Source organism: Poecilia formosa, unplaced genomic scaffold (genome assembly GCF_000485575.1).
Source record: "Poecilia formosa unplaced genomic scaffold, Poecilia_formosa-5.1.2 Scaffold701, whole genome shotgun sequence".
Lineage (NCBI taxonomy): Eukaryota > Metazoa > Chordata > Actinopteri > Cyprinodontiformes > Poeciliidae > Poecilia > Poecilia formosa.
The window spans coordinates 96,259-113,146 of NW_006800640.1; the positions used below are offsets into that span (position 1 = coordinate 96,259).

General features: G+C 37.2%; 1 protein-coding gene across 2 annotated transcripts in view; it reads right to left on the minus strand.

Annotated features, from left to right (window-relative positions):
* LOC103130968 (phosphatidylinositol 4-phosphate 5-kinase type-1 alpha-like) overlaps window positions 1–15,206 on the minus strand; it is an 18,051-nt gene extending 2,845 nt beyond the window's left edge. The window contains exons 1-15 of one of the 2 annotated variants that reach the window (XM_016666308.1): window positions 15,060–15,206; window positions 14,615–14,709; window positions 12,567–12,608; window positions 12,340–12,374; window positions 12,052–12,138; window positions 10,329–10,459; window positions 10,097–10,214; window positions 9,716–9,868; window positions 7,696–7,995; window positions 7,427–7,617; window positions 6,304–6,387; window positions 4,896–4,944; window positions 4,732–4,816; window positions 4,478–4,633; window positions 4,138–4,339 (exon numbers count right to left, since the gene is read on the minus strand). In XM_016666308.1, coding sequence (XP_016521794.1) covers window positions 4,138–4,339; window positions 4,478–4,633; window positions 4,732–4,816; window positions 4,896–4,944; window positions 6,304–6,387; window positions 7,427–7,617; window positions 7,696–7,995; window positions 9,716–9,868; window positions 10,097–10,214; window positions 10,329–10,459; window positions 12,052–12,138; window positions 12,340–12,374; window positions 12,567–12,608; window positions 14,615–14,663 — 1,682 coding nt within the window. In that variant the 5' untranslated portion in view covers window positions 14,664–14,709; window positions 15,060–15,206. The remainder of the gene's footprint in view (window positions 1–4,137; window positions 4,340–4,477; window positions 4,634–4,731; window positions 4,817–4,895; window positions 4,945–6,303; window positions 6,388–7,426; window positions 7,618–7,695; window positions 7,996–9,715; window positions 9,869–10,096; window positions 10,215–10,328; window positions 10,460–12,051; window positions 12,139–12,339; window positions 12,375–12,566; window positions 12,609–14,614; window positions 14,710–15,059) is intronic. The other variant, XM_007542506.2, reaches the window with a different exon arrangement.
* Between the last annotated feature and the right edge of the window lie 1,682 nt (window positions 15,207–16,888).

The window sequence follows — 16,888 nt, forward strand, 5'->3', positions numbered from 1 at the left end:
GAACCACGCAAAACAAAAAAAAAAACAAAAAAAAATCGAATTTCAGTATCGACACCTGCTGTGTGAACTAGCCTTAGTCTGCATAGCATAAACGCGTTAGAAACTCAGTGTAAGCATAAGCTGAACAGTTAAGTCAGCATCACAGCAAAGCCATTACTCAAGAAGATGATTTCTGTTTTCACAGAATAAAGACACTTTATTGCACACTAATCTGTGCGTCTGCTGTCACGTCACAAGTTTTGTCACAAGTTTTAACATAATCTTGCCAGGAGATAAAATAAGCATCCTACCTGAGAGCCGAACCTAGACGTGACAGGCAAGTCTACATGGAGCAAGTACTGGATGAAATCATCACAACACTATGAACTTTAGAGAAGCCAGAACTCGTCAAAGTGTGCCATTATCTAAAGCGCAGTGAAACGGGTTCAAGGTGGCGGGTTCAAAGGGCATGAAACAGTTGAACCTGAATCTCAAAAGTCAGAAAATGCTCCTATAGAAAAACCCGAGCAAGAACACAAGCAACTTCAGCAGGTGCAAGAAGAACACTGCATCCTGGAGAAGAAAATTGGAGCTTTGGGGGCAAAGGTGAGCACAATGGCAGTAATTGGCGACAAAGGCAAATCCTCCTGGAACCTACAGAGTACCTAAAGAGTAACTAAAGTCACATTAAAGAAAGACTTTAATATATAGAGTAAGATTGGGGAGGGAGGACTTAAAGACAAGTTTTATCTCACCAGTCTCAATAACCAGATTGAGTCAGGACTCGAGATGGGATATTCTGAGAATGAAATAATTGAAACCGTCATCAAAGCTGTCAGCCCTGGCCTTCATCTCAGAGATCTCTTTGTCACTACAAAGATGACTCATCATTGGACCTGCAGTACATACTAATGGACATCTCCCAAACCCAAAGGAGTCTGCTCAAGCCTTTCTGTCCAGAGTAATAGAATTAAAAGAAAAACTGCTCTGCAGGTCTGAGGAAGACGACGAAGGGGAGCAGTTCAGCCCAGATTTGATCCAGCATCACTAGGTTTTAAGGACAAGGGGTCTAAATCCTCAGGATATCCACAGGATATAGGCAAATGTAATAGGTGAGTACAAAATTTCTCAAACAGCTAGTAAGAACTGAGAAGTTCATTTCCTTTTTTGTCAACAGATTTAACAGAGGTAGTAGCCTTCTGTGTATAAGTTTTAGGAAGCCATTGGATTTTAAATATACAACACAAGATGTAGGTTTACAGCACTGTCAAAAAAAACAAAAAACACACAATTACATTGCTGTATTTTACAAATACTTATTCATTAAATTGTATTCAAACACTACTGTGTTACCATGAAGCACAACACTTTCAAATAAGATGGCTGCTATTGCCAGTCACTTGTTGGGGTGAAAGCATCAAAGAATAATGTTTGTTTTTAAGAGTCGAAAACTTGTTTATTACTCTGTTGTGACTCAGACGCCAAGTCTTTTTCAATTGGCATGACTGTGAGACTGTGAAGTCTTTTCTGACCCAATGTTTGATGCAGCCAGGAGTGCAGCTGACAGTGTGCACTAAAGGATTTTCGGAACAGCAGTTGCTTACAGGCACTTTTGGTTTACTTGGATGTTTGCCTTCAGAGAAACATGTCTTACTCAAGGAAGTTGTACATAGTCAACATACCTGTGGGGAAACATCCAGCCTCTGTTTTATAAGCAAAAATTTTTTATGGCCACCATTACCTCCTTTGTTTTCAGTAATGTTTTGCAAGTGTGATTCACTCAAGACGTTTGTCAGATTTAGAACTGCATGCCTTTTAGTAGGACATGCAGACAGTTATTGTTTTCTTACATCATTAAACTTAGACATATTTATACAATCTAACAAAACAGGAACATCTGAAGTTGCAGAATAGGAAAAGAAAAGAAAATAATAAAATATGTGAAACTCAATACTCCTGTATGAGATTCTCATGGAGAAGTACAGTCTGTGGTTGCTCTAGAAGGAATGTTAAAACTTTGCTCCTTTAAGGTAATTAACTCAACAACCCTCAAAACTCAACCATGCTTATTGGCGTCATGGTTTTTTCCATCATGTTACAATTTTTTTTTGCATAATACCCTCTACTTTTCTGGTATCACATCTTCGCCTTCATAGTACAATAGTAATTTTTGAGTTACTGATGCTTGACGGAGCAGTTGATGCTGCTTCATCATGCAGCTCGGTTTAATAGTCACTTTATGTTGAACCTTAAGGAGCTTGTTGAATGTTTAAATTTCAAACCAGAACTGCATAAAGTGCATTTTGCATTCCACATCAGACTCTGTATGGGCCATTCATATTCAGGAATGGCCCACCATCTTTATTCCTGTATCAACTGGCTCCCTTAAGGATGACCAGTGGCGACCTCTGCTGGATGGTGGCCAACCTTACTTGCTAGACTCACCTTTCCTGAAAAAATCCCTCCTCTCTCACTCTCTGTGCTCCTCTGTCCTGACTCCTACAGGTCTATAGGGTTGGTGAAGTTATTTTTATGAGTGAATTATTATTATTGTTATTATCCACTCATGACAATCACACGTGAATGAGCTCACCCCTGTTCCACTGTGTGCAAGCAACCATGTGTGAAGTGGGGAAAAATATTAGATGCTCCATAAGAAAGTCCACCCAAAGATAATACGTGATAAAAGAATGCACACTTCACTCTATAAACAACAGGACCTTCATGGTGCATTTCTGACTAAGTAGTTTGCTAAGCAGCAGCATTCTTTTAGCGCTGGAATGTAACTTTCTCTCATACGAAGTATGTAGCCAGGGTTTTATTTGTCAAACAGGGAGCAATTGGTTGGTTCATTAATTATATTTATGTAATGACTTTATGTTAGCTGTGGGTTGAAGCTAACTTTTCTTATTACCAGCAGTGATGCTTAACACTTTCTTGAAAAACTTTAAAATATCCATTCCTCACTGAATCATGTCCTGCCTGATGCCACTGGAAACAAGCACAAAGTAGAAGGCCAGATCAAGAGTTAATTGAAAGTCTCAAAGCAGACGTGTAGGAGATAAAGAAATTATAGACTCCTGATCGAAATTTTAAGACCAGTTAAATGTCTTAAAATTTAAGACATTGTTGCAATGTGAATTTTGCAACAGTGCAAAATGTGAATTTTGCACTGTTGCATACCATACTGTCACTATGTTGTGACAGTATGGTATGAGGGGAAAAATTAGAAAAAAAAAATCTAGTTCCTAACTAGGAACAATCAATCACAGCCAGGAGGCGGGTCTTAGCACCAGTCATTCCCTCACTACCAGTTTGTTCTCTGCCAAGCTACAGCTTCGATGATGGCAGATAAACAGTTTTCCTGTAACTAAGTTCTTTCTCCGCCATTAGCACGTAGAGTAGCATGTACATGAGCATGATTGAGAGCGCTAAAACCTTTCTCCTGGCTCTGATTGGTAATTTCCTGAATCTGGTATTCCACTGCTTGTGAACATCCTGGAAACCGATGGTAGAGTCTCCAGTTATACACTCAGCATAACAACTAAAATTCTGACCTTCTGTTTTTCAGCCCTGAAAACAATTAAGGGACTTTTGTTGATTCAACTGGCATCAATCAAAGGTGTGGTATTTAGGTATTTTATTAACAAAAAACCTTACTATGAGAACCTGCATGGCTGGACCAGCTGTATTTTGGTATTAATAAATGGAATTCATGAATTCAACTCACTGACACTTCTTGAACCTCATACATCAAGAATCTAGCTGGAGTAAAGGATAATTCTCTGAACACAATCAGATTCTCTATTATGATGGATGTTGTGAACTCAAGACTTAATGCTGAAAAAGAACCAAAGGCTATTTATTTATATTTGCGCAACCAGGATAATGTAGCTTTTTATTTTTTAGATTTCTAAATTATGTCTCTCTTGAATTGTGTAGAATATATATCACACTATACATGGAAAAACTTTAAAAAATAATTAAAGTATATTTTATTACATCAGAAATACCTGCCATTTTTACAGGGCGTTTGTACATTTCAGAGCTAGTGTAACTGGATTTGAATTGGACCAGTTTGTGAAGTCCACTGACGTGACATTTGTTGAGAATTACTTGCTCTTTATAATTAAACCGAGATGAAATGCTCCATCTAACCTCTGGGGGCTGCTGCTGTCCTGGTGTCTGCTGGGTGTTTCACTTCCACCTTCTCCTTCACTCTTTAAGGTATCCTGAGAGTGAGACAGAGTGTGTATTGTGGGAGTGAGAGATAGAAAAGTTGGAGTTGTAGGAGTGTTGACAGCACTGCCGCTGTGGGGTAAGCTCTGCAGGAGGAGGTCAGGTCGACCAGACTGAATGCCTGGGTGGGAGAAGAGGATAAACCTGTATTACTGGATTATGAAAGCGTCACTTCACATGCCAACACATGTTTTCAGCTATCAGCAAAACTTTGTTTCCCACAGTACAACTGAAGCAGCTGCGCTCTTATTTCTCTTACCGATGACTCCCTCGGTGTCCTCCTTAGTGTCAGTGCTGACTTGTTGTTGGAGTGAAGGTTGCTGGAAGCTGGCTTGAGTCAATAGATAGAGCCCAGAGCCAGCAGGTTTCTTCGCAGGACCGTTAGCACGACGCTTCTTAACTGGGGAGGCTTTTACTACATGCAAGATAGTAAAGAGCAAATTAGGAGCTCAAGTTGTAAAATTGGGATGTTTTTTTTTTTTTTTTTTAACAGTGATTTAACATAAACTTTACCTGGCACCTTCTTGAAAACCACATTGCTCATGAACCTTTGAAATCTCTCCGCATAAAAACTTGGCCTGTGTACTGATACAGTGTCCTGAGTGGGGAGAAAAGGTTTATGTTCAAACCTGTGTTTTCATCCACAACAAACCAACAAAGAACTAGAAACTACTCACCCCATCATGAACCAAGGATTTAAAGGAATGTTCTAGTTTCTTTACTAATCTGCAAAAAACAAAACAAACACAGATCCCAGGCCTGTTACTGAAGCGACATGACAAAACACATTTAATTCAATTCAACATTCAGTTCAATTTAAAAACACTTTACGTCAAAAGAAAATTAAATGTTATAAACTCATATCATCCATGTATCTTCAAACAGTCATTGTGGACAGTGATGCCGTGAACAGGAAGCACCTTCAATAGCAGTCAGTCTTGCAATGAATAAGAAGAGGTCTCTGACTGAAGAGACTGGTCATCTACGACAGTCTTATGATAGCCATTACAATGCAAACAGCTCAAATCTGGGCAGCAGAGAAAATGTTCCACATTGACACCACCAGTAGGCAACCACTGCTAATCCACATCATTTGCTTTTGCCGATTTGATCGCTGTCTGGGCGTTTGGTTAGAAAGCCTGGCAGAGACATACTGGATTTGAGGATATGATCCTTGTCCATTATGGTCATCCATGAATTCTCCTTTTGAACTCCTTTGCTTTGGTGTCACAGTTCAGGTATTATCAGAGCTTTTGAGATGCTAATCAGGTGCTCCCAGTTGTAAAACTGTAGCAATAGTTATGCATCGTAGCAGCAGTCTGAGAGGAAAAGTAATTCCAGCTGCACAGCGTCCAGAACCAGAGGGAACAATTGTCCAAACATCCAAAGCCTCAACCAAAGAATTACAAACTAAGTTTACGAAAATAACAAATCAGAGCTACACCAACATGCTGCCACCATGAGCAGCACAATTCTAGAATCGTGTAGATTCAACCAAAACAATTCACACAAAATATACAGCAAAAATCAATCAGATCAGTTTCATAGATTTTCAATTTCATACCAACACACTGCCCTTTCACCCAACTCACCATGAACTTTGCACCATGAACTTTGCATTTCATATTAATGCCCTTAAGTATTAGCTCTCCTTGGTACTCAAAAACATTGAGTATGACAAGAGAGAACGGTCAAAATTGTGAAAATAATTGGCGACAGGGTGAAATGAACAGAACCAAACAAAACCTTTTATTTACTAAATGAAGCTCAGGGATGTCTGAGAGCTTCCGTGCACAGCTTCATCCATGCTAAGTGAACCCAGTTTAACACAACACATAGGTTTCTGTTTCACTTAAGCTGTTCACAGAGTCTGCACAAAAGTTTTTTTGTTTGTTAAGCCCAATCCAAAGTTTTAAGTTTCTGTAAACTTGTAATAGTAGTGTGTGTGAGCTTCGAGTCTTGCTGCTAAAAAACAAATGATCTAGGAGCGTTTTGTTGATCTGATCTGTGTATGTATTGCTTTTTCCATGAAGGCTGTGTTTTGGTTTTCATTTACTAAACAAAGGCACAAACATGCACACTCACCTATAGGACTGCAGAATGTCAATAATACCAATGTACACCAGCAGCCTCTCGCCCTTCGAGTTTCGTGCAGGGATCCCTCCGGTCCTGAAAAATTAAACACAATTAGTGGGCCGTTTTATTCTCAATCAAGCTTACGTACTGTACCTTCTTCAATGCTTTCAATGGAGCATTTGAATTGGTTTTTCAGCATGAAATGACTATACCAGACAAGGGTAAAAAAAAAATCATACATAAAAGCTCAAATATGTACATACATTTTTTGTAACATCTGGTTAAATGTTACCTTACAAGGTGAAGAGAAACTAAACAGTTTTTTGTAGTCATCTGCAAGCTTCTGGCATTACTCTTGTTGGATGAATGTGTGATCTCTGTCTGGACCTTCTGTCAGTTTATGCAGACATGAAACTAGCTTAACTGCAGAAGTTTCCAATTTGCACCTTGGTGGTTCTAAGGTTTTCTGAACAACATAAACCAGTTTTAATTCCTTATAAAGTCACATAGACATAGTTAGGTATTCTAACAGGACGATGAACCTAAACACATATCAAAAATAGTCTTGGAATGGTTAAAGCAGGGTAATAGTGAACTTTTGGAATAGGAGTGAGCATTTATCGTATCAGTTATTGTGAAATATTTCTTCACATAAGAATTTTAATTTATCATTGCCACAATAAATTCCAATTAATGGGTTTGTGGGCCTATGATTGCTGTGCCACAGCTATATAATAACCTAAAGAAATAGTTTACAATGGTACACTAGTACCACAAAATATTGTCATAAAGTTGCAGGTCCATATCGCCCACCCTTGTAGATTTAATAGCCAGATTCATGCTGAGAAACCATGCCATTTAAATGAACTCAAGTGTTTTGTAACTACCATTGAGGATGTGTGAATTTAGCAGAATATGTAATTTGTGACATGTGGATTAGATGAAATCTATATTAAATGTATATGTTTGCTTGAAATTATTGTTTTTAATATTAAATTATGTGGTTTACAATAACTGAAACCTGGAAAAAGCTGAAATAAGCATTTTAAAGCCCCAAATTAATACCACATTCATGTCCATAAGTGGATGTAACCTTCTGACCAGAACTCAAGACCTTCTCATTTTCACTCACTGGTCCACTGGCTCCACTCGTCCCGTTTCAGTCTGGATGGCCTCAATAGCTGTGCTGTACAGGGACTTCTGGACTTGCGGCCTCACGGCTCCTTCTGCTGCTGCTTCTGTATTTTGCTCTCGACAGGCCTGATCTAAATTATGAATTCCCACTAGCAGACTGTAGTCCATTATCTTGAAACTTTGCAACAGCTGAAACCAAGTCAGACAAACTAAGTCATAAAAAAAACCCCACATTAAACTAGTAGTAAACTATGTATTTATTCTTACCAGACAGTCTCTCTGAATAGTTTTACAAACAGCATTGTACGTGTCTGGCTCCAGGAATAAACCATCACTCATGTCCTGCATGAAATCCAGGTCCTTGAATGTGGGAACAGCCTTTTCCCTCTCTTTGGGATTGGCTCGTCGCTTATGAGTGGAGCCTTTCAGATCAAATTTGACGTGCATCCGTACCGAACTGGGCAGCAGATTGTTCATGACGACAATGCGGATGTTTTTACCGGCTGCTTGGACGCAGTACAGCCCATAAAACTTTGGTAATAAGGTCCGCTTGTTCTGGTTCAAGTTCTACAGAAGAAAAGAAATCACAGAAGAAGGCAATTAAAATTTTACTTCCAAACATACATAATTATTTAGTTATTAATCTATTGGTTATTCTGATGATTAATCAGATAAATAAAACATTGGCACATACTGAAGGTTTTTCATTAAACCATTTTTATACAACATTAGAAATACATTAAAAAATGAAAATAATTCAAATCATTTTTTAAAAATGAGAAAATATAAATTTTATTGCAAAGATGCAATAACATAGGCATTCCTTTCATATACGCCTGATCATTTATAGCAAAGGATGAATCTGCAAGGTTGTTACAAGAACACTTGTAACAACCACCAGTGCTTGACTTAGCATCAATAATGTATGGCTGATCTATATTTTTGGATTTCCGATTAATAAATGGATAGCAAAAGGTGTTTAATTGTTGTTTTTTTTGTTTGTTTGTTTGTTTGTTTGTACAGAAAAAAAAGCTAACCCTTTGCCACAATCTTTAGATTAAGGAGTTTTGCATAGAACATATTCACAGACAAAGGTAAATTCTTAACTGCAAATGTTTTTTGTACAATTTTGGCTTAATTGTTGCCCTCAATATGTTGTTCTTTCAGCAGTTGTCATTTTTGAGTCTGCATACCCCAGTTAACAATTTTTCAATTACTAAATTAGTTGACAATTATTTCAATAATTGATTAATTACAAATAACCCGATTAATTGTTTCAGCCCTAATTGTAAGTTAGTCTGAGTTCTCTTGATGGCCATCTGAACAATTGTACAACCTAAAGAAAAATACTCTCCTTTGTTTTGTGTGTCAGGACACAATCTTTACTGTAAGCTTTAAGATTATTTTTAAATCATCCTTGATTGTAGAAAATCAGAAATATGTTGAATCATATTTTAACATATTGAAATATGTTGAAATATTTCAACAATGTCAGCTATATAAAATTTTTCCACTTGTATAGAATCTCTTGGTTACTTCTCTAAGATCATTGCTGTAGTCTTTCCATCTTGTCATTGTGTTAAACACCTAATTGCTCCAGAAACAGCAAACTGACCAAAATCCTGCCTCCATAGAAGCAGACACAGATGAAAATGATCAAATCAGCTAATTACTACTCTCTTAAATTACATGGAAGCAAGTAGGGTGTACTTAGTTTTTCTACACAAAGTTCTTTCTCTTGTCAATCTCTTTAGATTAAAATAATTGTAGAATATGGGCATGTTTACAACAGAGGTGTTGATTTGGTCCAATAGGTATTTTATTATTAGAAAAATCACGTGAAGCCAGTATTAAATGGTAAATGGTCAGTCAGTGTTATCACTAAATATTGCAATGACACATTATTTGCATTGTGGTTCCTTGAAGCCAACCATATAAGCATAGACTTTGTTCTTATCAGATAACTGGAAGGAAAATCAACAGTATTGTTTAATCACGCCATGTTTCCTGTTATAGTTAATATGTCAGGAGGAAATGATCACTACAAGGATAAGTATACTGCAACACATCTTGTGTCTTAAACTACGGTATTTCTCAATCCTATCCTCTGTATTTATGACTCAGCCGATTCAAAGGAATGTAGTACTTCAGCCTCAATTTGGCAGAACCCTGGTAATCACCTTCTGATGCAAATAAGGCGTTTATGAGCTGGAAAAAATTCAACACATGCAAGACCGTCTGCCCTGAGGCCCAGCTTGAGAAAAGTGTGCATTGAATCAGATCTTACCATAAAGTATCCCGGAAGCAGTTTTTGGAGAAACTCTGCCTCTTTGTGCTGCACTGTCTTAACAATGAATTCATCGTCACTCGAGAGGTAGAACAGAGATCCACTGGCCCCGGAACTCGACAGCTCGATCAGAGGCTCGTTACACAGAGAATACTGTAAATAAATCAGAGTAAAGTATGAAAATAAGAACTGAAAAAGAACACCAACTCTAAAAATAGTAACATTACCTCTAAAAACAGTAACACCAACTCTAAAATTAGTAACACTAATGGGTGGAAAAAGCCCCGCCTCTCTCGTGCCAAAACTCCATTGCTCTCTGGTTACCCATTATCCTCATTCTTTTCATTATTCAGTTATCCTGTATAATGTGGACAGACGTACCATGTAGTCGTCAGGCCGGATGCCAAACATCTCTCTGAAGTAACGAAAGGCAATTGGAGCGTATGTTTTGAACCTGAAGTCTCCGTAGTGATGACCCGGTGTCAGGTTACTGCCTTCGCTGCCAGAAAATTACAAAGCTGGGACATTAATTTTCTCAACACAGACGACAAATAAAAAGAAATCGATCCGCATGAGACAACAAACTCCTTGCTAAATAATTCTCCAAACTCACCAGGGAAAGAAGATGCTTTCCACGACTTCAAAGTCTTGCAGCAGCACATCTCTCTCAGGTTTCTGGTTCAAGCTGCCCACCGTGTGTGTGATGCCCAACTGTATGGCCGCTTTAAGAGTGGAAGATGTTGTCTGGATAGAAGGAAATACTTGCATGTTTAAATGTACGATAAAAGACTAGATGTTACCGATGGTTTATGAACGTAAGGTATAAATTTATACACATTTGAAATTGTGAAATGTTGACATCATACCATTGATAGAAGAATAAATCTCAGGAACGACTTTATTACAGTGACAATAATCAGCTTAACAATAATGACTACTAATAAAAGCCCCATTTAAATAAAACTTGATAAGATAGAAACATATTTAATTTAAAACTCCAGCACTGTTAAAGTATTGATACTCCTTGAACTTTTCCACTGTTATAGTACTGGCCACAAACTTAACAGTATTTTTGATAGTTTATGTTGACAGGCAAACACTAAGTAGTGCATAAATGTGAAGTGGGAGGATGGTTTTCAAAATATCACCAAGTTAGATTTTAAAAAGTGTAACAGGCATTTGTACTCAGCCTCCTTTACTCGGATACCCCTACAATAAAATCCACAGCAGCCAAGTGGCTGCAGAAGTCGCCATATTAGTAAATAGTTATTAATCTTATTTATGAAGGCCTCACAGGTTTGTTAGAGAACATAAGTGAACACAGCAGACAGACCAGGAAGTAGTTTAAAGCAGAACTGGGTTATAAAACAATATCTAAAGCATTGAAATCCTCAGACTGTTTAAACCATAACCAAAGATTTAAAGACTGTGACAAAACCACAATACTGCCAAAGGCAACGCACCTGAACTGACAAGGCTGGCGTTAATAGCATTAATTAGAAGCAGCCACGCAGGTGTTCAGTGTAAATACAGCATAGTGTATTTACAGATACACTATGCTGGGCTAAATACAGCTTCCTTTAATTAGCACCATGCAGTTTTCAGTGGCATTTGCTGTTGTTGGATATGCATATGTCACTGTTGTGTCATCTAGCTTCTCGTTTTTCTTTCTCTCTTTCCGCCAGCGTAGAAACAGGTTCCAAATGTGTTTGGATGTATCCTCTGTATTCTCTACATCCTTCTTCCTCTCTTCTATTTTTAGCTTTCTGTCTCCCGGTTAACTTTCTCCACCACCTGTTCTACTTTCTCTTTATTCTCTTGTTCGTTGCGACTGACACAATCACAGAGCAAGACAGAGCAAGTTCTAAAAAAGTAAGAGTTTTTTCTAAATGTATGTCAAGTGAAGCATCAGAGCAAATGTCACATTGCTCCATTTGTGAGAGTAAAAGTGTTTGGCCTCTTTTGGCACTCAGACATGAAGTCTGCTTGTTAAACTGTCAGATAGGACATGATTTAAAAACAAGCGTGCTAAGGTAAGATTGGAGGAACTGGAGATCCACCGTTCATGTGGAGGGATCTACAAACTGCTATCCTCCTCACAAACCTGAAAAGTGGCAAGAAAAAATGTACCCTTTTTAACATTTTCATCAGTAAAACCTTTTTGAAAACGATGCATCATGATCCCTCCACTTCACAATTATGTACTACTTTTTGTTGGTCTGAAGGGGTGGATACTTTTGCAAGGGATTATAAGATTATATGTCACAAACTCTAGCGGAAGTCCAGACACTATGAAGTTCTGCTGGCTCATAAAGAGCTACTATCTATAAAGGCACCTTTTTGTAGACGGTCTCCCCCGTGGGATCAACTCCCCGATGGCCGATGGTTTTTTTCAGGGCCTGAGACGTGCTGATGCTCGGACTCTGTCAGTCCAAACACAAGACAGCAGAAAGTCAGGCAGGGCAAAGAAGTCTTGAGTCTGAAGCAATAAGCACCATTCTTATGTTTCAAACAGGAAGGAGAAGATGGGATGTCAGCAAAATGTTGCTAAACTCCATACTGTCATGGTGATTTGTGTCTGTGTGTCCCAACTGAGAGTTTCCAGCTAATGTGTTGCGGCTCACCTCTGAAGCAACATTTTTTCGGTTCCCAGTCGAGTCTGCAGGCAGAAGAGGGAAGAAACGTGCGTTAAGTAAAAATCGTTAGGTAGTTAGGTAACCAAGCAAAGGCAGTTTCTTCACTGGACGTAATTATTTTGTGCAACACAGCTTCAACTGTCATTCCTTACAATAAAAAGCAGACATTGCAGCTGGGCTCCAACACAAACATGCAGACCAACCTCATTCATTACCTTTGAGAGAAGACAGTGCCCTCCAAAACTGACCCGGCAGGTCTTTGAGTGCAGTGGAAGGAATTAAACCAGTATTAAAAAAACCAATTCAAACTGTGCCAATGAGGAACAAAGAAATATTTTCTAGAAACTGAAACACAGACAGGTGTCTCCAGCACAGGTAGTTCTCTTTTCAAATGGTTTTTTTATGTAAATAATAATTAGATTATTATTAGTTCTGAAATCTGGAGTTATTTGTTGTGTTTTGTGCTTTTTGAGCTCTGACTGCAGTCGGAAGTAGCATGTTTCCCATGTGATTAGGTGTGACCCATTTAGATTGGATCTGACAAGTTTCTGGCTCAGCGACTCTTTTTAAATCTGCCTTTGTTACTTTTGTTTTGTCTACCTGTTATTTTGTTTTTTTGAAGCACTTTGTGATTCTTACCTTGAAAGGTGCTATATAAATAAAGTTTTACTTAGTATTGGTCAGTAGATACAATGGGAAGGCTGTTTGATTAGATATGATTTACAGGGGAATTTTCTTCTTTTTTTTCCTCCAGTGTTTAATTTCCCTACATAGATTCATGCGTTTCCTTTCAGCATTTTTATATCATTGACTCCAATTCAGAATTATTTTTTAACATAATAACATTTCAGTTTGATTTCTGTTTTTAAGTTGTTTTCATTGCTTTGTGTTGAAACCCTTACAAAATATCCTGTTATTTCATTGTTTCCCTTATAGGAAACAATGAAACTTTCCATTTACCAAATATTTACTTTTTGACAGATTTCAAAACCACTTGACATAAAAAATAGACGATCAAAATAACTAAAGTTGGTCATTTTTTCACAGTTCTGGGCTTAGGTAATACTAATCCTACAAAATTCCAATTTGCAATTTAGTTTGGGGGGAAAAATATCAACCCTTTGTGTTTGTGTTGTGCTTTTTTTTTTACTGGCAATTAAAAGATAAAAAAAAAAGTTTAATATTTTCAATCAAAAATAAATTAAAAACAAACTCTAGGGCATTTTTGTTATTTTAGTACTTTATTTAGAAACAATTTTTCCCTCTAAAGTTCAACTATGCATATATCAGACTGGAAAATCTATTTTAATAAAAAATAAATAACTTCATTTTCACTTACTGAATTAAAGAACAGAAAAACATGAATATCTGATATGCAAACTGACAACTTAAGAGGAAAAAAAAGAAGAAAGAAATTAGAAAATGTGCAATTAATACTCTCATGGCACACATTTTTGTGTCCAAAGGGACGCAGTACGGGTTGCACAATAAGGACCTAAAAGTTAATCCTGATATTTTGTTTATGTAACTTGCAAACGGTAGAAGTGATGATAACAATTATCTAAAACTCAATGCAGTCTTTTTGGGCTGGAAAGGCAGTTGCATTAAGTGTTGCAGTTTCTTACTAACAGCACACAATAAAAGAGCAAACCTCAAATATTAAAAAAACAAAGACCAAAGATTTGACTGAGATCTTTTTAACATAGGCCAGGGCTACTCTTTGAAACAGATGAGTCTAAAACTAGATATTTCTACACCAGAACAGAGGATGTTTGGTGTAAACACAATGCAGCATTCCAGGAAAAGAACTATACCCCAGCTCTGAGGCACAGAGCTGGACAAGTCAGAATGTGAAAATGCTTTGCTGCAGAAAAATAAAAAAATGGGGGAGACATAGGCAGAATCAGAGACCAATTTTTTATGTTTTTGAGATGCTCTTGAGATACTTGAAATAGGCTGTACATGCAAGAAACCCCTGGAATACCTGATATCTGAAAGGAAGGAGTGGGACAATCCTTCCTAAGATTCAGACTGAGGTCAGACATGTTGATAGCTAAAAGAAGCATGTCTCTTAAGTTATTTCAGCCAAAGAGAGTAAGATAAGGGGGAGGGTGCACTGACTTTTCAGATGATGAAAATATTTACTCTAGACAAACTTTAAGCAGAGTTACGTATAATCAAATCATGGATTTGTAACTTTTGGCTTAAATTACACAACATAAATAAAAATATATATATATATGAAAATCAGCCCTGAGCTTACTGGAAGAGTGGCCCTGAAGACCTGGAGGCTCCTCGGATGCTGTGGCCATTCAGACAGGAAACCAGACTGGGTTCAAATGAAACTCGGGTCTGGATCTGGGCAGACAAGCAGAACCTCATCAATAACAAGATACTCCTGTTGAAGCTTGACTAAATACAAGCTACGGTGACTAACTCTGGGTATGTGGAATCTTAACATAGGATGGGCAAAACTTTCTGTAACTACAATAACATTGAATTTTCGTTTAAATTGTGCCTGCAAGTGCCAAAAATAAAAAATAGAGCGTGAACGATAAAAGCAGAACATATTGTAGGTTACCCTTAGTGCTAACTGGATCACTGGGTGGCGACGTCTACAGACGAGGCTAACCGCTAACACCACTTTAACCAACAGCGCTAAAGCTATGAATAACAAAAAGAAGTAAAGTCCTTAATGGCCAACTTACCCTAGAATCTGGTGACGGAGTTCTACGGCCTTCCACAAAAAGAATAAACCGTCCTCTAAAAGTTAGGATTCCCACAAAACACGTAAACAAGGAAGCAATGCGGATGCGGCAGTTTCTGTGAGTGGCTCAAATCGAGCGCACACCGCGCTTCCGGTAATTCCTGGTACTTTCACAATAAAAGACCCATTCATCCTTTACAGTCTTGCCAAGTTCTTCAGTAACTGGATGTAAAATTAGCTGAAAGTGTTTTTTATATCATTGCTCATGAACAATAATAGTTGTTAGATTGTGAAATATAGTTATTGAAGGTTAATTACACTTCTCAGTGTGGTGTATTTTGGCATTATGTACAATAGTAATGTAAACAGTAAAGTAAAAACATGAATTTGCAAATGCAGGATTACACAAAATAATTTATTTATAAAGAACATTATTTATTTTAGAAGCACATTCAAGGAAAAAACAAACACTTATTCTGGGCAAATTACATCATAACAAGTAAGAAGATATGAGCTAAACAGCTGGCATCAGCAAACATGACATCAGACAAGCAAGTTTCAGCAGATGTAGATGTCGACATTTCTGTCTTCAGTTTGCACTGCACTTGAAATGGGCTCCTACTTACATGTTTGGACTAGAGTTGGCATTATGGAAAAAATGTAAGAAAGTGAAGCTAAAGTAATTATGGACCATTGACAATGACTTTCTTCAGAACTTTGCTTGGACTCTGTTTGAATTTTACATTTAGAAGCATAAATAAATTCAGATTTTAGCTGAACTGGTCGAACTGAATGAAAAATCAATCTCTTTTTTGTAGCGTCATTGGTGAACTCATGATCTCTTTCAAAGTTCTAAACAATCTCATTGTTTTTTAGCTTTCACCAAAAAATGAAAGAAAATGTTGAGATCAATAGTCTTTGTCCTTCAACTATGATTTTGGAACCAGAAAAACTGATCTCATTGTTATTCATTCTCTATGTTCTCGACCACTTGCCACACGCAAGTATTTTTATGCAGATTGTGCCCAAGAACTAGCCCAATTATAGTATTTTAATAAACTTCTGTTGTTACTTTGAGCCACTAAGAATTTAACAGCATTTAATTTCCCTCTGGAATTAATGAAGTATTTTGAATCAAATTTAGCATTATTTTACATATAAGATATGTTGAAAAACAAAGGTAAAATAAAGTACTGAAAGCAGTAGTAATTAGAGAAATATGTTGAATTAAGAAAAGTTTCACAAGTAGCGGTTTGTTTATGCTTTTATATTGAAAATGCATGAAACAGGAAGTGTAGTTGCTTCCTATACATTGGTTAAAGTGGTTTGAGTTTCTCTGGTTCTCTTCTATGCATAATAAAACAGTCAAAGTAAAAAAAAAAGTTTATTTGTTATGTGTGTAGCACATTTTTGTTTCAGATTAGGCAGACCTTTTACACTTTCTTGCAGATGTATTACATTTCTTTAACACTCAAAGACCAGCCTGCAGTCTGTCACTGGTTTTACAGAAGCTCCAGTTGAAACAAAATCCATGTCAGAATTTTCAGAGTGCATTTAATAAATATAGGAGTGTGAAATTAATGAAAGAACAGTTTTGTAAAAGTGGTAACAATAAGCATGCAAACTAAACTGCATATTTTGAAATGTGGTATTCAATATTTCTTGAAAAGTTTAATATATCAGAATAGAAAAAGTAACTCAGTCAGACCACCATCTACAGTCTTATTCTGACTGCCTAGGCGAGATAGAAGATATGGATAAGCAGTAAAGATAGTAATTTGCTTTATTGGGCTTTCCTTTGCTCTCTATTGATGAGAATGATTATATTAT